Source organism: Lissotriton vulgaris, chromosome 11, assembly GCF_964263255.1.
Source record: "Lissotriton vulgaris chromosome 11, aLisVul1.2, whole genome shotgun sequence".
NCBI lineage: Eukaryota > Metazoa > Chordata > Amphibia > Caudata > Salamandridae > Lissotriton > Lissotriton vulgaris.
In genome coordinates, this window is record NC_141699.1 from 518339889 (window position 1) to 518364914 (window position 25026).

Below are 25026 nucleotides of genomic sequence, written 5' to 3' on the forward strand. Positions count from 1 at the left end.
AAGTCGGAGAAATTGTATGTTGACGGGTTTCGGTTGCAACAGTGATTCACGATTGGAGGACTCATGTCTGGTTCCTCCGATTGGGACTCCTCTATATGATTTGTATTATAAGCATGGTGTGGGTCCCATATCTTATAATGAGGTGTGGGTCCGATACACTGAAAAGGATGGTGTCCTTAGTTGGCCACTACATGGTAGTTTCGAACCAGAAATCCTTGACAATTTAGAAGCGAAATTGTTTAAGAAGAAAGCCCGGCCGGCAATGTTTGATTCTTTCCGTTACTGGCGAAAAGAATCCAAACAGAGAGAAATTAAAAGGTTAAAGAAAGAACAGAAAGAGCAAGAGTTGTCTTTAGAGCAGGCGGCTAAACAGCTGCAAGTCAACGAATCTGAGAAGGCCGTAGAGGTGGCCATTAGAGAGCATAATTTAGCGATCGACAAGTGCTATCCTGCCTTGCCATCGAGTACAACTAAGATACTAGAGGACCCCGAAAACGATCCTCTGTTGTCTTACTTGTTACAGTCACCCCCACCGTATGCACAGGGTATTGTGGCTCCACCTGTACCGAATGTTCAATTGCCGGTTGCTGGACAACCTGGTATTCCTGCTCCTGCCCCTCAGAATCAAGTTCCTGTACCTCCTGTGGTTAATGTGAATGTTCCTACGGCACCTCCTCTTCCTGGGTTGCCGACTTCTCTACCTATACCTGTATCGCCTATACCTACTGTTTCACAAGCTGTCTTCCTCGATACTCCTACTGTCCCGTTGTCTATTCCAGCTGCTACTGTATTCTCTGCATCTGCTAGTATGTTGACTCCGCTTTCTGTTCGACGAAGAATCACTGATTCTGTCTCTAATATTCTGTCTCCTTTCTATAAAACTCTAATTAAGACTCCTACTTCTGACTCTGTACAAAGGCGTAGTCAGCTCCCAAGTACTGAGGAACGGGGAATATTAGATTCCACGGCTCTCAGATGGATTTCGAAGAGTAGGAGATATAGTACGAGAGATGTACTAGATACATTTCTGCAATGGAATGAACCAACGCAACGATATGTCTTTGACGAGATGTGCTCGCTTTTACGTGAGGAAGTAGAAGAAGATGATGTTGAATCGAATTTAGAAGACTTAATTAAGGTTCAGAAAGAGTTTGCTGCAGGAATGATAGTAGGTCAAAATATAAAAGAAGCGATGGAACTGATTTTAAGTTATAGGAATGATCCATCACTTCGTTCAACGAGAAACTTAGAGAAAGGTAGTACGAAACAGACTCGCCAATATCCAATGAGGGAGGTTCCTCCAATTTGGCGCGAAGCTGTGGAAGCTGACGCACCAAATGGTATTTTAGCCGCTCCGGCGGAATTCCAGAGAGTCTGGATACACATTCCATGGAAGCGAGCCGAAGTGCTAGCAGTGAAGCAGGCCTTGCCAGACCCGCGAAAGAATCCTGCCGGATACTATAAAGAATTAACGCAGACAGTTGAGGCTTGTGTAATGAATCTGGCGGACATTGACATGTTATTTGGTAATGTAGTACCGCAACCAATTTGGGCCAAGATACGTAAAGAGAATCATCCAGTTGCCCTAGGTGGTGATTGGGCAGCTATCATTGCAGCAGATGGTCAGCAAATAGGTGGTTCCAAACCCGAGCCTCTAATTGCTAATCTTCCAGGTAGAATAATTGAATTGATGAAGACTCTGATGCCAGCATTACGTGTTAATTGGGACAAGTTGTCCGCATGCAGGCAAAAGAAAGACGAAAGTGTCTCCGACTTTTTCACGAGGTTCGAAGAGACTTTTGTAGATCACAGTGGTCAGGATATGAGTACAGAAGGAGGACAGAGATTGTTTGTCGATAAATTTGTACACAATTTGTTACCTGAGCTATGTAATAAATTAAAAGATTCCGAAAGTGCGTGGGCTGTCTCTACAACTGCGCAAATACTTGCAACTGCCCAGTATTATGAAAATAGGGATAAAGAAGAGAAAGAGAAATCAGACAAGAAAACGAAAGATTTAAAGACTAAAGTTCTTTTGCAGCAGGCGTATCCGCCTCGCACGAATCAGACTAATACGCAGCAAGGTTCGTATCAAAGGACAGATTATAGCTCACCTAGGCTTAGTATCAATGGAATCAGTGTGCGTACTGTAAGAAAGAAGGTCACTACAAAAACGAGTGTCCAGTCTTAGCACAAAATAATGCAGCAGCAGCTCAGAGAGGTCGTGGTGGTTTTGTGCAAAATTCTAGAGGTCAAGGGCGAGGTGCTATGCCTCCACAGATGAATGATCGCCCTTCCAATCACTTTGATCAGCGGAATGGACAATCTTCCCAACAAAATAGATCTCAACAGTATCATGTTGAAGACTATTGTGAAGTAGATGAGGGATTTCAGCAAAATGGGTACTAGGACAGCCATGGACAGAGAGAGGGAGTAGTATCAGTTCCAGTGGATCAGATTGGGCCTTATGTCGCAGTAGCAACATCAGGTGTAGTCGAACCGTTTCTGTTGGATACTGGTACCGCAAAAAGTTCTATCATTCATGCGAAACTCCCTGGCGCACCTTTGTCCGGCTTAACAAATGTTTCTGTAGGTTTTTCAGGCGCCCCTGTTTACAACCCCATATCTGGTCCTTTGTCTATTTCTGTTGGACCGTGTCAATTGAAAGCACCCTTGATTTTGACGACGGGTTGTAATGAAAATCTGCTTGGTTTAGACTTATTAAAACGCCTATATGCGACATTGTACTGTTCTCCGGAAGGAGTACAGCTTACGTTGGGTAAAAGAATCACCTCCCCGATGTACTTGTCAATGGATGCACTGCCACCAGAGCTGCGTTCTCTCCCTGATTCTCTTTGGGCGACTGGACCTAATGATGTAGGCCTTTTAGAAATTCCACCATATGTAGTCACCCTGAAAGCAAATGTCAAATTTCCACGAATTCCTCAATATAAGATCTCTAGTGAAGGTGAACGTGCACTTTTACTGATTGTGCAAGATTTGATTAAGAAAGGTGTGGTTGAAGAAACTAGAGGAAATGTCTGTAACAGTCCTGTATTACCGATTTTGAAACGAACTGATCCTACAAAGCCTCCAGTATATAGGTTTGTCATTGATCTCAGAGAGGTTAATAAGATTGTGGTCCCGCAGTTTCCTGTGGTTCCAGACATCACTGCCTTGTTAACATTGATTCCTGCTACAGCCACATGGTTTTCAGTCATTGACTTGAAAAATGCCTTCTTCAGCATTCCAATAGCCGAGGAAAGTAGAGATATTTTCGGCTTCTGTCTAGGAGGTCGAAGTTTCAGATTTAAACGCGCTCCACAAGGCTATTGTGAGAGCCCATCTATTTACAGTCAAGCATTAAAAAGTCAGTTAGATTCCTTTGTCCTTCCTCCAGGTTCTGCTTTAGTGCAGTATGTAGATGATCTTCTAGTGGCTGCCGATGACAAGGACACTTGCAAAGCAGCTACGATTTCGTTATTGCATCATTTGTCCAACTTGAATCACAAAGTATCACCTTCGAAAATGCAATATTGCTGCCAAGAAGTGACCTACCTAGGTCATCTCTTGTCAAAGGAGGGAAGGAAGTTGACCCCAGAAAGAATAAAAGCAATTACACAGATGAGTGATCCTCGCACACAGAGAGAAGTACGTGCCTTTCTAGGTATTACCTCTTACTGTAGGCAATGGATCCCAAATTTTTCTCTTTTAGCGAAACCATTGGTAGCTTTGACTGGGAAAAATGTTCCGAGTCCGGTGCCATGGTCTGATGAATGTCAGGAGAGTTTTTCTGAGTTACGAAAAGCATTATGTTCAGCTCCTGTATTGGGTACACCTGATTACAGTAAGCCATTCACGCTCTACGTTCACGAGAGAGAAGGTTGCGCGTTGAGTGTTCTGACACAGAAATTTGGCGATAAACAACGCCCTTGCGCGTATTTTTCATCAACATTAGATCCGGTAGCTAGAGCGTTACCTAGTTGTTTGAGAGCTACAGCGGCAGCTGCGGCTTCCATTCGACAATCTGCTGGTTTGGTGATGAACAACATGCTAGTGGTTATGGTTCCTCATGCTGTTGACACACTCATGAATCGAACCAAGACACAACACTTTACCAGTGCGAGATTATCTGGTTACGAGCTGACATTGCTAGCGAGTCATATTCAGATCAAAAGATGTAATGTATTGAATCCAGCAACGCTGTTGCCGGCTAATCAAGAGTCGAGTGATTCCGAACCTCATGATTGTTGTTTTAGAACGGAGGAAGAGACAAAAGGACGAATTGATTTAAAAGACACCCCATTGTTAGATCCAGATGGCACGTTGTATGTGGATGGGTCATGTTTTAAATTGGAGAATGGTGATGTGACTGCTGCTTATGCAGTAACGACTTTGAGGACGATTGTGGAGACTGCAAGAGTGAGTCAGAATTCTGCCCAAGCTGCAGAATTGATCGCTCTAACAAGAGCGTGTGTTTTAGCTAAGGGAAAGAGAGTGAATGTGTTCACAGATAGTCAGTACGCATTTGGCGTGGCCCATAGTTTTGGCCGTTTGTGGAAAGAAAGAGGTTTCATTACGTCCCATGGGACTAAGATTCAACATGGTCAGCTAGTTAACGACTTGTTGGAATCTCTAACCTTGCCGACTGAAGTTGCGATTGTGAAATGCAGTGCTCATAAAGCAATCACGGATGATGTCGGTCGTGGGAATGCTTTTGCTGATGAAACCGCTAAACAGACAGCTAGAAATATGATGAGTAGAATGTATGTTGCTACGTCTGCAAGATGGATTTCTGAGTCTGGAATGTGTGAGGATACAGTGGAAAGTGTGAAAGAGATTCAGAAAGAGGCAACTGAGGAGGAGAAACGTGTATGGAGAGAAAGTACGGGCAAGTTGGATTCGAGTGGGTGTTGGATTGACTTGTCGGAACAACAGCGTTGGATGTTGCCTGATGCGTATGTGCTTGCAGTGGTGACAATGGCACATGGAGTAGCGCATATAAGTTCTAAAGGAATCTGTAAAATGTTGGCCCCAGTTTGGAAGAATGATGGGATTAGTAAATGTGCAGAGAGAATGGTGAAGAATTGTATGGTATGCCTGATGCATAATCCTGGCAAGGGAACTCCTACTCCTGCTGGTCACTTCGCTCCACCTTCCTGCCCCTTTGAAGTGATTCAGCTAGACTTCATTCACATGGATCGGTGCAATAATTTAAAATACGTCCTGGTGGTAGTCTGTGCTTTCTCCAGATGGATCGAAGCATATCCACTAAAGGACAATACTGCCCTATCAACTGCCAAAATTCTTCTCAAAGAATATTTCCCTAGATATGGAATGCCACGGATTGTATGGTCAGATAATGGAAGTGAGTTTATAGGGAAAGTTATGCAGAGTGTGTGTGCCGGTCTGGGCATCAAACAGAAGTTCCACAGTGCAAACCATCCCCAGTCTGCAGGTTTAGTTGAGGGTTACAATGGCACCCTCAAACTGAAACTAGCTAAAATTCAGGCATCCACGGGTTTATCCTGGCCAGACGCACTACCTTTGGCTTTGTTATCCACGAGAACAACTGTGCATTCTAGAGTAGGGCTTAGTCCTTACGAAATTGTTTTTGGCCGTCCGGCAAATGTGTGGGGAGTGCCTAGGCCGAAGGAGTTTTGTTCTCTGGAATATCCTATGTTAATTGACTACCTTTACGACTTGACTGCTAAATTGAGTCTTATTCACCAACAGGTTTTCGATGCATTGCCAAAGCCTCCGGAGAGTCCAGGTCATCAACTGAAACCAGGTGACCACGTTGTGGTACGAAATTTCGCGAGGACGAAGAACCTCCAACCAAGATTTGTTGGCCCCTTCCAGGTGTTGCTTGCGACAAGAACCGCAGTTCGTGTAGCTGGTCGCAAGCACTGGGTACATGCATCCCACGTCAAACGTGTGCCTCTACCACTTCCTTACGACGACTGGGTGAAGAAGGGAATTGGTGCCTCCGAGTTTGAACAAACGCCAAAGTTCATCCCTTTCAGTGATGCCGAATTGATTACCGACACTCCGAACTCTGACTCTCCTCCTGAAAAGACTCCTCTGAACTCTGAACACTTGCCCTCTGCATCAGAAGAAACTTTGCCATCTGCGAACTTGAACACTGCAAACTCTACTGACAACACACTGTTTCCGGATCAAACAGTTCCTGCAAAATTAAGATACAATTTACGATCCCGTAATATGGACAAATAAAGCAGGCAACTGCCTATTGTGATATTTGAAATTTTGAACTTTTGCCTACAGCCAGGAAGTTTGCTATTGTTTTGTTGTTTTTAAAAATTGCCTTGCCGTCTGGGTAGCCGTAGGGTCGTGGCTGTGTACCTAGTTGAATCTGCGGGGGTCAGACACAAGGTCGATCTTTCTGTTGGTTCTGGGAACTCCCAGGGCTGATAGAGGCATTTTCATCTACGTACACATCATCAGTGGTCGCGAGCGGATTGTAGAAGATGGAGCTTCCTGCGCTGCAACGAGAAAATGTGATTTATGTTCGCAGAAACAGACTTTACAGAATTCTTCATAGCAAATGCTTTTTGATACAATGTGCCATTACATTTTTAATTGTTTTAATAACGTTGGTGGACGGAATCGTCTTTGGTATGAGTTTAATTTTTATGCCAGTAACTACAGTACCTCCCCTTGATCCTGCTACTTCTACTGTTTCTTCTATACACTCTTTTCACTCATTTCCTGAACATGAGCAAGCTCGACGCTCAGAATTCATCAATAACACTTTTATACAGCTCTTGCACCAACACCAACTGGTAGTTAACACTACAGACTGCTGGGTGTGTGGCTTGATACCCCATACTATGGATAAAGGCATTCCCTATCTGGTTTTGCCTTTTAGCTACAATGGATCATTTCAGGCCCTTCAAACCATCTTTGCTTATGCCCTTGAAACCTATCCTCCGCGTCCACCACGTTCCACTAAATATAACTCTGCCAACAAAGCTTTAGTCCAGGGAATTATTGACATGATCAAAGACGTCAATAATACTCCATCTTACCCTAGAGACGAATTGCGAGTATATTTGAGTTGGAATTCTTCAGAGTATCGCCTTAGTTTGGGAGAAAGCAAGCGTAAAAGCTCAACTCCAATCTGGGTCGTACCTCACCGAGGTCAGGTCTGTTTGCAAGGTAATGGGAGAAATCCGAGAGCTCAGCTAGGGAGGAGTGAGTGCGTAGAGACTTACGTGTTTCCGTCTAACTCTTCCCCTGCTTTTCTTACTGCTAGGGGTACCTACTTCATCTGTCTAGACAGAGCGTACACATGGTTGCCTGCCGACTTTTCAGGTTCATGTTATATTGCTCGATTGTTGCCTCCAACATACACTGCTTCATCCGATTATCACAAGACCAGAGTAGCAAGAGGTGTCTTCAGCAAGGAAGATACCGCTGGTCAGGAAGCTGGAGACTTCTTCAAAGGTTTCCTTCCATTCTGGGGGCCTATGGCCAATAGTAGAAACATACGTCAGCTAACACGGGTAGTTGAATCTACTATCACCGAAACTGCTGGTGCCCTTAGCAATTTGACAGCTGAGCTCCAGGCGGATAGACTCATGACGTTGCAGAACCGTATGGTTCTAGACGTAATACTTGCAGATCGAGGTGGGGTATGCAGAATGATCCAATCGAGCTGCTGTGTCTTTATTCCTAATAATGCTCCAACGGTCTATGAGGCGATCTCGAAGCTACACAAGATTTCCGACTCTATTCACGTAGACAAGGGAAACTGGTCCTTCATGGAGTGGTTTTGGACTCTGATATCCGCGTGGGGATGGAAGGTTCTGATGGTCATTGGTGTCATCTTAGTATTCCTATTCTCATGCTGCCTGATTATCCAGTGTGGTCCTGCTCTGTGTAGTCTTTGTGCTGCAACTTGTTTTAGAAAACCACCTGCGTTTGGAGAAAAGGCACGAGAAAGGATGATGATACAACAACATGTCACTGACCTGATGAGCATAGAACTAGATTCTGACATAGACTGAGTAATTGCCTATGTAAGGGCAAAAGGAGGGTCTGAGGTTCCGTGACGATTTGAACCCGTGTTTTCAATATTGTCGGAAATACATAATATTGGTATCAGCGAACCGCAAATGATCCATTTAGCATATCCTGGTGTTTTCGCTATGCTACGAGCAAGAGTACTCCTGTTACAAACACATTTCTGATCTACCCATGGCATCCATCTTAGATCATGGCAGCCATTTTGTGTTTCTTGCCCTCACATACGCAATAACCTCTGATCACTTCACATTTCGATTAAGGACACGTAGCCTTAGCCCGAGATTCACCTCACTAGTGACACGAGCACCTTGGAACAGATCACGCTGTAGCTGCATGACTCGACAAAGGCTGCCTCCTCTGCCCGAGGCCAGTCCTGCTAAACTGGTCTTCGCGTCCATTGTCCTGATCACGATTAGGCGGCCGAAGCCGGTAGCCTTGCCCATTTACAACCCACAAACATCCCTTATCCCACTTTCCTATCTTCCACACCTGGCTCCGTTCCTTTCTTTCCGAATCTTTTTTAGGGGGAGGTAACGAAATTTACGATGAGGCGGTCCGGCTCTTGAATGCAATATTGACAAGGGATTGTGATGAACTAGTGGGAACCCCTCTTCGTAATGTTTGGCATCAGATATTATCAACGGTTCCTGTGTAACGCCAAATATTTATTGTTTAGGACACAAAGGTTTGGGAATGTACTAACATGTGAAGAATTTGCCTGAAGCCCAATTTTTAGTATATAAGGAGCAACCCTCTTTGTACAAATCGAACAGGCTCCTAGACACTGCCCATGCGTGGTTTCTGTGACTTCTGTGTCCCTGCAGTAATAAACCTTTGGTCTTTGACACCACCATCGAGAAGCCCGTGTTTCTGTTTATTTGTGCACCAAGACAGGTGGAACTCCGGGGTCTTCGGGTGTTGTTCCCTGACACCTCTGGACGGAACCAAAAAGTCCAGAACTCCAATTGGCGCCCAACGTGGGGCGACGTCATTCGGTACCGGTCCAAAAGCCTGAAGAGTTCGAGAAGCTTCGTGTGAAGAATTCTGAGGGAGGCGCCCCACTTCATCGATCCCGGCATATCGCAAAAGTGTCCCGACGTTCTCTTCCACGAGGATTCCCGTTCAGGACGGCTGCAGTGGGCCGTTGCCTTGACCGTCGCCCTGTCTTGGACCCGAGGTGCAGTCCTTAGTACGGCGAAACGTGACGGGTTTCTCTTTGGTGACGTCTTCAGTGCCTCAGTTAAGTATTTAGTGGTTGCTAGCTGGTTAATTCGTGAGGGTTGTTAAAATCCTTTTTCGGTTCTTGGTTTGGTTTGGTTTTGTAAGATTATCACTGGTTGTTCTAGTTACGATAATCTATTTGGTTTAGTTTGGGTATCGATACATCAGTTCGCTTTTTGGTAGGCCTAAGTTCTTGGTTCAGGTGCACATATCTGCTTCTTGTTTTGTCTGTTCTGTGTTCCGGATTACAAAATGGTAAGTCGGAGAAATTGTATGTTGACGTGTTTCGGTTGCAACAGTGATTCACGATTGGAGGACTCATGTCTGGTTCCTCCGATTGGGACTCCTCTATATGATTTGTATTATAAGCATGGTGTGGGTCCCATATCTTATAATGAGGTGTGGGTCCGATACACTGAAAAGGATGGTGTCCTTAGTTGGCCACTACATGGTAGTTTCGAACCAGAAATCCTTGACAATTTAGAAGCGAAATTGTTTAAGAAGAAAGCCCGGCCGGCAATGTTTGATTCTTTCCGTTACTGGCGAAAAGAATCCAAACAGAGAGAAATTAAAAGGTTAAAGAAAGAACAGAAAGAGCAAGAGTTGTCTTTAGAGCAGGCGGCTAAACAGCTGCAAGTCAACGAATCTGAGAAGGCCGTAGAGGTGGCCATTAGAGAGCATAATTTAGCGATCGACAAGTGCTATCCTGCCTTGCCATCGAGTACAACTAAGATACTAGAGGACCCCGAAAACGATCCTCTGTTGTCTTACTTGTTACAGTCACCCCCACCGTATGCACAGGGTATTGTGGCTCCACCTGTACCGAATGTTCAATTGCCGGTTGCTGGACAACCTGGTATTCCTGCTCCTGCCCCTCAGAATCAAGTTCCTGTACCTCCTGTGGTTAATGTGAATGTTCCTACGGCACCTCCTCTTCCTGGGTTGCCGACTTCTCTACCTATACCTGTATCGCCTATACCTACTGTTTCACAAGCTGTCTTCCTCGATACTCCTACTGTCCCGTTGTCTATTCCAGCTGCTACTGTATTCTCTGCATCTGCTAGTATGTTGACTCCGCTTTCTGTTCGACGAAGAATCACTGATTCCGTCTCTAATATTCTGTCTCCTTTCTATAAAACTCTAATTAAGACTCCTACTTCTGACTCTGTACAAAGGCGTAGTCAGCTCCCAAGTACTGAGGAACGGGGAATATTAGATTCCACGGCTCTCAGATGGATTTCGAAGAGTAGGAGATATAGTACGAGAGATGTACTAGATACATTTCTGCAATGGAATGAACCAACGCAACGATATGTCTTTGACGAGATGTGCTCGCTTTTACGTGAGGAAGTAGAAGAAGATGATGTTGAATCGAATTTAGAAGACTTAATTAAGGTTCAGAAAGAGTTTGCTGCAGGAATGATAGTAGGTCAAAATATAAAAGAAGCGATGGAACTGATTTTAAGTTATAGGAATGATCCATCACTTCGTTCAACGAGAAACTTAGAGAAAGGTAGTACGAAACAGACTCGCCAATATCCAATGAGGGAGGTTCCTCCAATTTGGCGCGAAGCTGTGGAAGCTGACGCACCAAATGGTATTTTAGCCGCTCCGGCGGAATTCCATAGAGTCTGGATACACATTCCATGGAAGCGAGCCGAAGTGCTAGCAGTGAAGCAGGCCTTGCCAGACCCGCGAAAGAATCCTGCCGGATACTATAAAGAATTAACGCAGACAGTTGAGGCTTGTGTAATGAATCTGGCGGACATTGACATGTTATTTGGTAATGTAGTACCGCAACCAATTTGGGCCAAGATACGTAAAGAGAATCATCCAGTTGCCCTAGGTGGTGATTGGGCAGCTATCATTGCAGCAGATGGTCAGCAAATAGGTGGTTCCAAACCCGAGCCTCTAATTGCTAATCTTCCAGGTAGAATAATTGAATTGATGAAGACTCTGATGCCAGCATTACGTGTTAATTGGGACAAGTTGTCCGCATGCAGGCAAAAGAAAGACGAAAGTGTCTCCGACTTTTTCACGAGGTTCGAAGAGACTTTTGTAGATCACAGTGGTCAGGATATGAGTACAGAAGGAGGACAGAGATTGTTTGTCGATAAATTCGTACACAATTTGTTACCTGAGCTATGTAATAAATTAAAAGATTCCGAAAGTGCGTGGGCTGTCTCTACAACTGCGCAAATACTTGCAACTGCCCAGTATTATGAAAATAGGGATAAAGAAGAGAAAGAGAAATCAGACAAGAAAACGAAAGATTTAAAGACTAAAGTTCTTTTGCAGCAGGCGTATCCGCCTCGCACGAATCAGACTAATACGCAGCAAGGTTCGTATCAAAGGACAGATTATAGCTCACCTAGGCTTAGTATCAATGGAATCAGTGTGCGTACTGTAAGAAAGAAGGTCACTACAAAAATGAGTGTCCAGTCTTAGCACAAAATAATGCAGCAGCAGCTCAGAGAGGTCGTGGTGGTTTTGTGCAAAATTCTAGAGGTCAAGGGCGAGGTGCTATGCCTCCACAGATGAATGATCGCCCTTCCAATCACTTTGATCAGCGGAATGGACAATCTTCCCAACAAAATAGATCTCAACAGTATCATGTTGAAGACTATTGTGAAGTAGATGAGGGATTTCAGCAAAATGGGTACTAGGACAGCCATGGACAGAGAGAGGGAGTAGTATCAGTTCCAGTGGATCAGAGTGGGCCTTATGTCGCAGTAGCAACATCAGGTGTAGTCGAACCGTTTCTGTTGGATACTGGTGCCGCAAAAAGTTCTATCATTCATGCGAAACTCCCTGGCGCACCTTTGTCCGGCTTAACAAATGTTTCTGTAGGTTTTTCAGGCGCCCCTGTTTACAACCCCATATCTGGTCCTTTGTCTATTTCTGTTGGACCGTGTCAATTGAAAGCACCCTTGATTTTGACGACGGGTTGTAATGAAAATCTGCTTGGTTTAGACTTATTAAAACGCCTATATGCGACATTGTACTGTTCTCCGGAAGGAGTACAGCTTACGTTGGGTAAAAGAATCACCTCCCCGATGTACTTGTCAATGGATGCACTGCCACCAGAGCTGCGTTCTCTCCCTGATTCTCTTTGGGCGACTGGACCTAATGATGTAGGCCTTTTAGAAATTCCACCATATGTAGTCACCCTGAAAGCAAATGTCAAATTTCCACGAATTCCTCAATATAAGATCTCTAGTGAAGGTGAACGTGCACTTTTACTGATTGTGCAAGATTTGATTAAGAAAGGTGTGGTTGAAGAAACTAGAGGAAATGTCTGTAACAGTCCTGTATTACCGATTTTGAAACGAACTGATCCTACAAAGCCTCCAGTATATAGGTTTGTCATTGATCTCAGAGAGGTTAATAAGATTGTGGTCCCGCAGTTTCCTGTGGTTCCAGACATCACTGCCTTGTTAACATTGATTCCTGCTACAGCCACATGGTTTTCAGTCATTGACTTGAAAAATGCCTTCTTCAGCATTCCAATAGCCGAGGAAAGTAGAGATATTTTCGGCTTCTGTCTAGGAGGTCGAAGTTTCAGATTTAAACGCGCTCCACAAGGCTATTGTGAGAGCCCATCTATTTACAGTCAAGCATTAAAAAGTCAGTTAGATTCCTTTGTCCTTCCTCCAGGTTCTGCTTTAGTGCAGTATGTAGATGATCTTCTAGTGGCTGCCGATGACAAGGACACTTGCAAAGCAGCTACGATTTCGTTATTGCATCATTTGTCCAACTTGAATCACAAAGTATCACCTTCGAAAATGCAATATTGCTGCCAAGAAGTGACCTACCTAGGTCATCTCTTGTCAAAGGAGGGAAGGAAGTTGACCCCAGAAAGAATAAAAGCAATTACACAGATGAGTGTTCCTCGCACACAGAGAGAAGTACGTGCCTTTCTAGGTATTACCTCTTACTGTAGGCAATGGATCCCAAATTTTTCTCTTTTAGCGAAACCATTGGTAGCTTTGACTGGGAAAAATGTTCCGAGTCCGGTGCCATGGTCTGATGAATGTCAGGAGAGTTTTTCTGAGTTACGAAAAGCATTATGTTCAGCTCCTGTATTGGGTACACCTGATTACAGTAAGCCATTCACGCTCTACGTTCACGAGAGAGAAGGTTGCGCGTTGAGTGTTCTGACACAGAAATTTGGCGATAAACAACGCCCTTGCGCGTATTTTTCATCAACATTAGATCCGGTAGCTAGAGCGTTACCTAGTTGTTTGAGAGCTACAGCGGCAGCTGCGGCTTCCATTCGACAATCTGCTGGTTTGGTGATGAACAACATGCTAGTGGTTATGGTTCCTCATGCTGTTGACACACTCATGAATCGAACCAAGACACAACACCTTACCAGTGCGAGATTATCTGGTTACGAGCTGACATTGCTAGCGAGTCATATTCAGATCAAAAGATGTAATGTATTAAATCCAGCAACGCTGTTGCCGGCTAATCAAGAGTCGAGTGATTCCGAACCTCATGATTGTTGTTTTAGAACGGAGGAAGAGACAAAAGGACGAATTGATTTAAAAGACACCCCATTGTTAGATCCAGATGGCACGTTGTATGTGGATGGGTCATGTTTTAAATTGGAGAATGGTGATGTGACTGCTGCTTATGCAGTAACGACTTTGAGGACGATTGTGGAGACTGCAAGAGTGAGTCAGAATTCTGCCCAAGCTGCAGAATTGATCGCTCTAACAAGAGCGTGTGTTTTAGCTAAGGGAAAGAGAGTGAATGTGTTCACAGATAGTCAGTACGCATTTGGCGTGGCCCATAGTTTTGGCCGTTTGTGGAAAGAAAGAGGTTTCATTACGTCCCATGGGACTAAGATTCAACATGGTCAGCTAGTTAACGACTTGTTGGAATCTCTAACCTTGCCGACTGAAGTTGCGATTGTGAAATGCAGTGCTCATAAAGCAATCACGGATGATGTCGGTCGTGGGAATGCTTTTGCTGATGAAACCGCTAAACAGACAGCTAGAAATATGATGAGTAGAATGTATGTTGCTACGTCTGCAAGATGGATTTCTGAGTCTGGAATGTGTGAGGATACAGTGGAAAGTGTGAAAGAGATTCAGAAAGAGGCAACTGAGGAGGAGAAACGTGTATGGAGAGAAAGTACGGGCAAGTTGGATTCGAGTGGGTGTTGGATTGACTTGTCGGAACAACAGCGTTGGATGTTGCCTGATGCGTATGTGCTTGCAGTGGTGACAATGGCACATGGAGTAGCGCATATAAGTTCTAAAGGAATCTGTAAACTGTTGGCCCCAGTTTGGAAGAATGATGGGATTAGTAAATGTGCAGAGAGAATGGTGAAGAATTGTATGGTATGCCTGATGCATAATCCTGGCAAGGGAACTCCTACTCCTGCTGGTCACTTCGCTCCACCTTCCTGCCCCTTTGAAGTGATTCAGCTAGACTTCATTCACATGGATCGGTGCAATAATTTAAAATACGTCCTGGTGGTAGTCTGTGCTTTCTCCAGATGGATCGAAGCATATCCACTAAAGGACAATAATGCCCTATCAACTGCCAAAATTCTTCTCAAAGAATATTTCCCTAGATATGGAATGCCACGGATTGTATGGTCAGATAATGGAAGTGAGTTTATAGGGAAAGTTATGCAGAGTGTGTGTGCCGGTCTGGGCATCAAACAGAAGTTCCACAGTGCAAACCATCCCCAGTCTGCAGGTTTAGTTGAGGGTTACAATGGCACCCTCAAACTGAAACTAGCTAAAATTCAGGCATCCACGGGTTTATCCTGGCCAGACGCACTACCTTTGGCTTTGTTATCCACAAGAACAACTGTGCATTCTAGAGTAGGGCTTAGTCCTTACGAAATTGTTTTTGGCCGTCCGGCAAATGTGTGGGGAGTGCCTAGGCCGAAGGAGTTTTGTTCTCTGGAATATCCTATGTTAATTGACTACCTTTACGACTTGACTGCTAAATTGAGTCTTATTCACCAACAGGTTTTCGATGCATTGCCAAAGCCTCCGGAGAGTCCAGGTCATCAACTGAAACCAGGTGACCACGTTGTGGTACGAAATTTCGCGAGGACGAAGAACCTCCAACCAAGATTTGTTGGCCCCTTCCAGGTGTTGCTTGCGACAAGAACCGCAGTTCGTGTAGCTGGTCGCAAGCACTGGGTACATGCATCCCACGTCAAACGTGTGCCTCTACCACTTCCTTACGACGACTGGGTGAAGAAGGGAATTGGTGCCTCCGAGTTTGAACAAACGCCAAAGTTCATCCCTTTCAGTGATGCCGAATTGATTACCGACACTCCGAACTCTGACTCTCCTCCTGAAAAGACTCCTCTGAACTCTGAACACTTGCCCTCTGCATCAGAAGAAACTTTGCCATCTGCGAACTTGAACACTGCAAACTCTACTGACAACACACTGTTTCCGGATCAAACAGTTCCTGCAAAATTAAGATACAATTTACGATCCCGTAATATGGACAAATAAAGCAGGCAACTGCCTATTGGATATTTGAAATTTTGAACTTTTGCCTACAGCCAGGAAGTTTGCTATTGTTTTGTTGTTTTTAAAAATTGCCTTGCCGTCTGGGTAGCCGTAGGGTCGTGGCTGTGTACCTAGTTGAATCTGCGGGGGTCAGACACAAGGTCGATCTTTCTGTTGGTTCTGGGAACTCCCAGGGCTGATAGAGGCATTTTCATCTACGTACACATCATCAGTGGTCGCGAGCGGATTGTAGAAGATGGAGCTTCCTGCGCTGCAACGAGAAAATGTGATTTATGTTCGCAGAAACAGACTTTACAGAATTCTTCATAGCAAATGCTTTTTGATACAATGTGCCATTACATTTTTAATTGTTTTAATAACGTTGGTGGACGGAATCGTCTTTGGTATGAGTTTAATTTTTATGCCAGTAACTACAGTACCTCCCCTTGATCCTGCTACTTCTACTGTTTCTTCTATACACTCTTTTCACTCGTTTCCTGAACATGAGCAAGCTCGACGCTCAGAATTCATCAATAACACTTTTATACAGCTCTTGCACCAACACCAACTGGTAGTTAACACTACAGACTGCTGGGTGTGTGGCTTGATACCCCATACTATGGATAAAGGCATTCCCTATCTGGTTTTGCCTTTTAGCTACAATGGATCATTTCAGGCCCTTCAAACCATCTTTGCTTATGCCCTTGAAACCTATCCTCCGCGTCCACCACGTTCCACTAAATATAACTCTGCCAACAGAGCTTTAGTCCAGGGAATTATTGACATGATCAAAGACGTCAATAATACTCCATCTTACCCTAGAGACGAATTGCGAGTATATTTGAGTTGGAATTCTTCAGAGTATCGCCTTAGTTTGGGAGAAAGCAAGCGTAAAAGCTCAACTCCAATCTGGGTCGTACCTCACCGAGGTCAGGTCTGTTTGCAAGGTAATGGGAGAAATCCGAGAGCTCAGCTAGGGAGGAGTGAGTGCGTAGAGACTTACGTGTTTCCGTCTAACTCTTCCCCTGCTTTTCTTACTGCTAGGGGTACCTACTTCATCTGTCTAGACAGAGCGTACACATGGTTGCCTGCCGACTTTTCAGGTTCATGTTATATTGCTCGATTGTTGCCTCCAACATACACTGCTTCATCCGATTATCACAAGACCAGAGTAGCAAGAGGTGTCTTCAGCAAGGAAGATACCGCTGGTCAGGAAGCTGGAGACTTCTTCAAAGGTTTCCTTCCATTCTGGGGGCCTATGGCCAATAGTAGAAACATACGTCAGCTAACACGGGTAGTTGAATCTACTATCACCGAAACTGCTGGTGCCCTTAGCAATTTGACAGCTGAGCTCCAGGCGGATAGACTCATGGTTCTAGACGTAATACTTGCAGATCGAGGTGGGGTATGCAGAATGATCCAATCGAGCTGCTGTGTCTTTATTCCTAATAATGCTCCAACGGTCTATGAGGCGATCTCGAAGCTACACAAGATTTCCGACTCTATTCACGTAGACAAGGGAAACTGGTCCTTCATGGAGTGGTTTTGGACTCTGATATCCGCGTGGGGATGGAAGGTTCTGATGGTCATTGGTGTCATCTTAGTATTCCTATTCTCATGCTGCCTGATTATCCAGTGTGGTCCTGCTCTGTGTAGTCTTTGTGCTGCAACTTGTTTTAGAAAACCACCTGCGTTTGGAGAAAAGGCACGAGAAAGGATGATGATACAACAACATGTCACTGACCTGATGAGCATAGAACTAGATTCTGACATAGACTGAGTAATTGCCTATGTAAGGGCAAAAGGAGGGTCTGAGGTTCCGTGACGATTTGAACCCGTGTTTTCAATATTGTCGGAAATACATAATATTGGTATCAGCGAACCGCAAATGATCCATTTAGCATATCCTGGTGTTTTCGCTATGCTACGAGCAAGAGTACTCCTGTTACAAACACATTTCTGATCTACCCATGGCATCCATCTTAGATCATGGCAGCCATTTTGTGTTTCTTGCCCTCACATACGCAATAACCTCTGATCACTTCACATTTCGATTAAGGACACGTAGCCTTAGCCCGAGATTCACCTCACTAGTGACACGAGCACCTTGGAACAGATCACGCTGTAGCTGCATGACTCGACAAAGGCTGCCTCCTCTGCCCGAGGCCAGTCCTGCTAAACTGGTCTTCGCGTCCATTGTCCTGATCACGATTAGGCGGCCGAAGCCGGTAGCCTTGCCCATTTACAACCCACAAACATCCCTTATCCCACTTTCCTATCTTCCACACCTGGCTCCGTTCCTTTCTTTCCGAATCTTTTTTAGGGGGAGGTAACGAAATTTACGATGAGGCGGTCCGGCTCTTGAATGCAATATTGACAAGGGATTGTGATGAACTAGTGGGAACCCCTCTTCGTAATGTTTGGCATCAGATATTATCAACGGTTCCTGTGTAACGCCAAATATTTATTGTTTAGGACACAAAGGTTTGGGAATGTACTAACATGTGAAGAATTTGCCTGAAGCCCAATTTTTAGTATATAAGGAGCAACCCTCTTTGTACAAATCGAACAGGCTCCTAGACACTGCCCATGCGTGGTTTCTGTGACTTCTGTGTCCCTGCAGTAATAAACCTTTGGTCTTTGACGCCACCATCGAGAAGCCCGTGTTTCTGTTTATTTGTGCACCAAGACAGGTGGAACTCCGGGGTCTTCGGGTGTTGTTCCCTGACACCTCTGGACGGAACCAAAAAGTCCAGAACTCCAATGTGCTGGGAAATTGGAGGAGACAGATCTGATCTCTGCCCATTACATCACCCAATCCAGCTGGTGAGCGCATTATGGGGCGAGAAGCGACAGGGTGGGGGAGTTGGGACGCCCAACAGGCAGCAGGACCTTTCAGAGGGTAACTAGTTTGGAGTACGTCTCAGTGCGCTATTCCGCTGCGGAGTAGGACAATCCTGTTGCAAAATAAACGGTACAAAAGGAGGTGGTGATAGACGGAGCATCTGAATCAATCAAACACTCACACCCAGTCAAAAGATCTGGGTTTAATCCATCACCGTTCTTTAGCCCACTCTGCCACCCCAGTTCAGACATGGCTGTATGCAAATCAGTCTGACCCTGTGCCTCATGGGAACAGTCCAGCCTGAACTGCCAAGCCATGTCTTTCCTGGACCGGAAACAAGCTTCCGAGGACCGGTTTCTGGCATTCCAGCCGTCTTCAGCCCGGCTTGCTTGAATCCAGTGGCAAAGTGAGCAAGGGACTCACGTCTGAGCATACCCTGCTACACTTAAGGCGGTCAAAAGGGGTACAAAAGGGGGTGGTGATGGACGGAGCATCTGAATCAATCAAACATTCACACCCTGTCAAAAGATCTGGGTTTAATCCATCACCGTTCTTTAGCCCACTCTGCCACCCCAGTTCAGACATGGCTGTATGCAAATCAGTCTGACCCTGTGCCTCATGGGAACAGTCCAGCCCGAACTGCCAAGCCATGTCTTTCCTGGACGGGAAACAAGCTTCCGAGGACCGGTTTCTGGCATTCCAGCCGTCTTCAGCCCGGCTTGCTTGAATCCAGTGGCAAAGTGAGCAAGGGACTCACGTCTGAGCATACCCTGCCACACTTAAGGCGGCCAAAAGCGGTAGAAAAGGGGGTGGTGATGTCCATCAACTGTGTTTTTGCAATTTTCACCCCGAGTGGGCTGTGTATGCTCAGACGTGAGTCCCAGGCTCTCCACATCACTGGAGTCAAGCTATCCAGGCTGAAGAAGGCTGATAGCCAGAAACCGGTCCTTGGATGCTTGATTCCGGTCTAGGAAAGACATGGCTTGGAAGTTCGGGCTGGACTGTTCCCATAAGGCACAGGGTCAAGGCTGATTTGCATTTAGCCAGTGTCTGACCTAGGGTGGTGTGGAGTGCAAAAAAACGATAGATTTAGGCCCAGATCTTTGTACTGGGGTGAATGTAAGACATTGTTCTGCATTCTGTCCATCAACTGTGTTTTTGCAATTTTCACCCTGAGTGGGCTGGATATGCTCAGACGTGAGTCCCAGGCTCTCCACATCACTGGAGTCAAGCTATCAAGGCTGAAGAAGGCTGATAGCCAGAAACCGGTCCTTGGATGCTTGATTCCGGTCTAGGAAAGACATGGCTTGGTAGTTCAGGCTGGACAGTTCCCATGAGGCACAGGGTCAAGCCTGATTTGCATTTAGCCAGTGTCTGACCTAGGGTGGTGTGGAGTGCAAAAAAACGATAGATTTAGGCCCAGATCTTTGTACTGGGGTGAATGTAAGACATTGTTCTGCATTCTGTCCATCAACTGTGTTTTTTGCTGTTGCAAAATAAAGGCATGATCAGTCTCAAACCACGCATTAATCATATTAATAAGTAGTCACTAATACTCCTGTTTTAATAACGACATTTATATAGTGCCTGCTCCCTTATATACACTATATTAAAGCAATGTAAATGTTAAACTGACTAGACGGCACAAAGTTTATAAATTATCGACCTCATAAGGATTAGAGTCTCTCAGCAGCGAGTGCTCTTCTCCATGTGCCTTCTTACCAGAGCAAACAGTGTCTCTGTCAGGTCTTATATTTCCAATTTTTTTGATTTTTGAATCTAAGACTGCATGTACCCAAAAGCCAGGACAAAATATACAGATCAGGTTGAGCTCCTCACTCCTGGCACGAGACGATGATAGCTCTATGAACTGTACCGTCAGGAAGAAAGTATTGGCCCAGTTTAACAAGCACTTTGCTCTGGTTTTGCCTCACAAAAGTGATGCAAACCTACTCTATTTTTTTTTTAAATTCAATCGCTGAAAAGTTATCTGAAAGTTATATTCTATGTCATCGGGGGGTCCAAGGGTGGTACTTCGGTGTTCTCATGCAATCACAAGACAAGTGTTTTTGACGCAACACCATATGTACTAATAATACAAGGAAAGGGCCTCGATTTACAAAGATTTTGCGTTGGGTTTGCGTTACTTTTTTAATGCAGATCCGACGCTAAAGCTTTTTGGGGATTTTCAAGCCATCGCAAATTGGTATCTTGTTGGTTTTTGAGAAAAAGTCATGCAAACCAGCTCGAAGCACTTCTTCGTGTTACTCTGCGGCAAATGGAAAGTTATCTGATAGTCATATTCTGCATTAAGAGGGTGGTCCATTTGTGGTACATGGGTGTTCCTATGCAACCACCGATGGCTTTGAGGCAATACCCTATCTTCTGACATTTGTAGACAAGGTTTTGCGACAAAAATTAATGCCACTGGAAAGCAGGCGTTAAAAATTAGAAATGCCTTTTTTCTCCTAACTCTTCCCACTTTGTAAGTGGGCAGCAGTATACAGTACACATCCATAGTGGGAATGTTTTACTGTTAGTGAAGCACTGTATTTTGTAGAGGAACGGTACCCTTCTAAACCTTACACAACCTATGCGAGACTCACACCAACAGCCTTGCACTATGACGCAAAGGTGTGAGTGTGTGGCACTCAGCAGCATAACTCATCACTGCAATAATTTGAGAGCAGGATAGTGCCATATTTTTGTAACTAAGTCGCTTTCCTGCTCTCTCCATGTCACGCAATGGAACGCAGCAACTTTGGGTGCTGCACTGTATTGTGTGACAAAGTTTGTAAATCTAGGCCATGGTTTTATGCCCAAAAATAACTCCAATTTGAGGCAATCATTTATAAAGAAGAAATGCTTTTATTTCTCCTCACTTTTCCCACTTTACATGTGTGCTGCACTGTACAAAATACATTGGAAGTGTGAAAAGTTTTAAAATTAGTCTAAGCATAAACCCAGACTGAAAAGCATTTTACACTTGGTTTGCGTCACAAAAGTTGCACAAACCTGCGCCAAATGTTTTTTAAAATTTCCTTTACAGCGCAAGACCTGTTTTGCACTGGAAAGTTCCCTCAAAGTACTGCAAACAGCGTCTAAAATGTCTTTATGTTGTTCGTGCATCAAAAGCATTTTCTAAGGTTGGGCGTTCAGATACTACCACACATGGTTTTTGACTCGAAACCTATCTACTAACAATAGTAGACAAGGTTTTGCACCAAAAAATAACGTCACTTTGAAGCTGGTGTTAGAAAGGCGATAGGCTTTTATTTCTCTTAACTTTTTCTACTTTCCTTGTGTGCTGCACTGTAAATCCACAACCGAAGTGGGAAAAGTTGTAGACTTTGCCTAATGATAGTATTTTGTATTGGCAGGGTACCCTCCCAGTACAAAACCTATGCTAGACTCACATGGGCACCTTTGCAAAGGTGTGTGCATGGCGCTCAACTGCATAATTCTGTGTGAGTACTGGTGAGAGAGAAGGAGAGTGATATATCCCTCTACATATATGCTTTCCAGCTTGCTCCTTGTCACGCAACACAGTGCAGCAAGTTTGGTTGCTGCACTGCATTGGGTGACACTTTTGATAATCTGGGCAATAGTTCCTTGTACTGGAAGGATACCCTTCTTATACAGAATCCTATGCTGGGCTCACGCAGACACCTTTGCACCATGGAGCAAAGGAATGTGCATGGCACTCAGCCGCCTAATTGTGCTGTAGCGCTCGGAAGAGACCAGGATAGTGCCATATCGCTGTAGATATGGTTCTTTCCTGCTCTCTCCTTGTCACACAATAAATTGCAGCAACTTAGGTTGCTACGCTGTTATTAGTGACATTTTTGATAATCTGGGCCTTTATGCCCTGATATTTTGCACCAGAAGAGAAGAACGCACAGTTAGTAGTCAGTATTTTTGCTGTGCGTGCAGGGAGCGAGATGGGTGGGGGGGCTGAGAAGGCTGGATGCGAGAGGAAATCAGACATTGGAGAGAAGAGTATCTGCCACCCTACCATTCTGAAAGCTATGAAAGTAGTCACTGGCACTGCAAATTAAAAAACATATGCAATACTCATTTTATGGTAAAGGCTGCATAAACACTGTTGGTCTGCTCCTTAGACAACACCCTTCTGAGTTTCCTTGGACACCAGCGAGATCTATTGGCTATGCCAATGCTTGTTTAAGATGACTATGACGTTTGAGCGTGGCCAAGTTGTCCAATGTTTTGGTGGACAGCTGGCTTGTGTCAGATTAAATCCTACTCGGCATAATAGTGGTATGTGTTGTGATTAAAAAACAACATATTTATAGAATGGCAATGCAAATAAAATGGAGTTAGCTGAATTATTTAAGGTTGTGTTTTATATAACATTTTGCCTGCAAATAAAATGCTGGTTGAATAAAAAGCTATGTTCACGTTGCTGATAAGATGCTGGCTAAATAAGAATATAACTTCAGCCTGTGATTAAGATGATGGCCGAATAAGAAGGTAACCTTAACCTGCGGGTAGGAAGTTGGACAAAATTTAAGCTAACTTCAACCTCATACTTGAGTAGGTGCTTCCTGTGGTAGGGATAATGAGTCATTTTAACAGAACCAACACTGCTGTTCTTGAACAGTCATTATATGTGCTCATCATATGTACCCAGTCTTTATCACTGGGTCACCAGCAAACATTAGCACAAATAATTGTTATCCCTAATTATGTGTTCTTGATCTGTTTTACTTTTATTTTCCCTCAGGCGCTCAGCAAGCTTCGGATACGTGTTACGATGCAAACCTGAGAGGTGCTGACTTTGGCTTCTGCTCATATTTAAAAGAGAAATACATTGCTTGCAACACCAAGTAAGTGTGCAGTGCTATAATGTTAATTTTGTCACTTAAAAAGTCTGCTAATGCAAGCAGTGGACTAAGATGCCAAAGAACAGATCGAGGCCAGTAAAAAAATGAATATTGAAATATTGGTGTGTTTTTAGGTAATCCCTTTAGTGATGATGTGGATGGAAAAGTCATTTTGGAGGTAGTTTGATATTTATGTGGCATTATATGGACCAAAAGGAGGATTAACCAGTACTGTAGTTGGGCTCACTTTTTGTGGAATCCACTCCAAGCCAATCTTCTCAAAGCCTCTCCAACTTTACAGTCTGCTGCAGCAGCCTTGATTTTCTATCCCTTCAATTTGAAGTTCCCGGGGCATGGCTTCGGAGCCTTCGGAAATGGCTGCTGTTCTTGGGAGCTCCGCCGAGACGTGAGGGTGCGGATCCGCTCCAGGACATATTTCTTAGGTCTGGACCCGAATTTTCTCCTTCTTGGACGTCGGAACCTGGGCTGCTTCTGATGCGGCGAAATTCTGCACTCATGGTGAACTCAGCGACTTTATTTTCCTCAATTTGTTGTCGCCCCTTAGCGTAACGTCGCGGCCGCCATTTTGTTTTCGGCACTCCCGCGGACTTTCGCTCTTTCTGTGTGCAAGGAATTTTTCTCTCAGGAAAACTTTCTTTGTAATGACAAGATTTTCCTTCATTATTGGGTATCTCTGACCCTTATTCACCACGTTGCTTTATTTATTTACCTTGCTCTCTGCTGACTGACTTTTTTTTCGTTTTTACCTCACACTCTGAGATTCTCCTCACAATTTCCCTAACGGACTTCTATTTGTACGGCTTTTCATGGCAACGTCTCAAAACAACCGTGGTGGGTCTCTTCAATCTAAACAAGCTGGTTTGGAAGACTTTAATCCGTTCAATGTTTTACAGGAACCTGTGGACGATTCTAACAATGACTCTAATGCATCTAAAGGCTCTACATCTTCTTCTGGCTCTCGAACTAGCTCAAAGCAAACCACTAAAGTTCTCTCGACGTCAACAACTGCCTCTGGCAAAAGAGTGAAAGTTAACCCGCCTTCTCCCACTAATTCGTCTTCCTCAATCTCTATGGAGCTTTTACTTGAGGAAATTCGTGCTCTTAAGCCGTATATGGAAGAGACGAATGCCCGCCTACAGAATTTGGAGTCCTCATGGTCCCTAACTGAGCAGAAAGTTGGGGATTTGGAAAATCGTATGGACTCAGTTCAAGGACTTGCCACTCAGGTCCCTCTTATGTCTAAGAAGATATCTCACCTGAAACAGCAGATTGAGCAATTAGAAAACCGTAATAGACTCAACAACCTACGTATTTACGGTTTGGTTGAAGGTCTTGAAGGTCCAAATCCAATATCCTTTTTTCAGACTTTCTTACCAACTCTTTTGGGTCTTCCTGCTACTCCAACTTTGAATATTCAACGTGCCCATCGTCTTGGCTCGATTTCTCAGTCAGCTTCGTCTTCCTCAAAGCCCAGAGGTGTTATCCTATATTTTCTGGAATACACGGAGTTACTCAGAGTTCTTCATGCTGCTAAACAACGTGGAAAACTGAT

General features: G+C 44.5%; 1 protein-coding gene across 1 annotated transcript in view; it reads left to right on the plus strand.

Annotated features, from left to right (window-relative positions):
* The window catches only part of LOC147683096 (zinc metalloproteinase-disintegrin-like cobrin), a 2407169-nt gene that overhangs the window by 1937138 nt on the left and 445005 nt on the right, over positions 1 to 25026 (plus strand). Inside the window, exon 15 of the mRNA XM_086942497.1 lies at positions 23354 to 23456. Within this exon, the coding sequence (XP_086798623.1) occupies positions 23354 to 23456 (103 nt within the window). The remainder of the gene's footprint in view (positions 1 to 23353; positions 23457 to 25026) is intronic.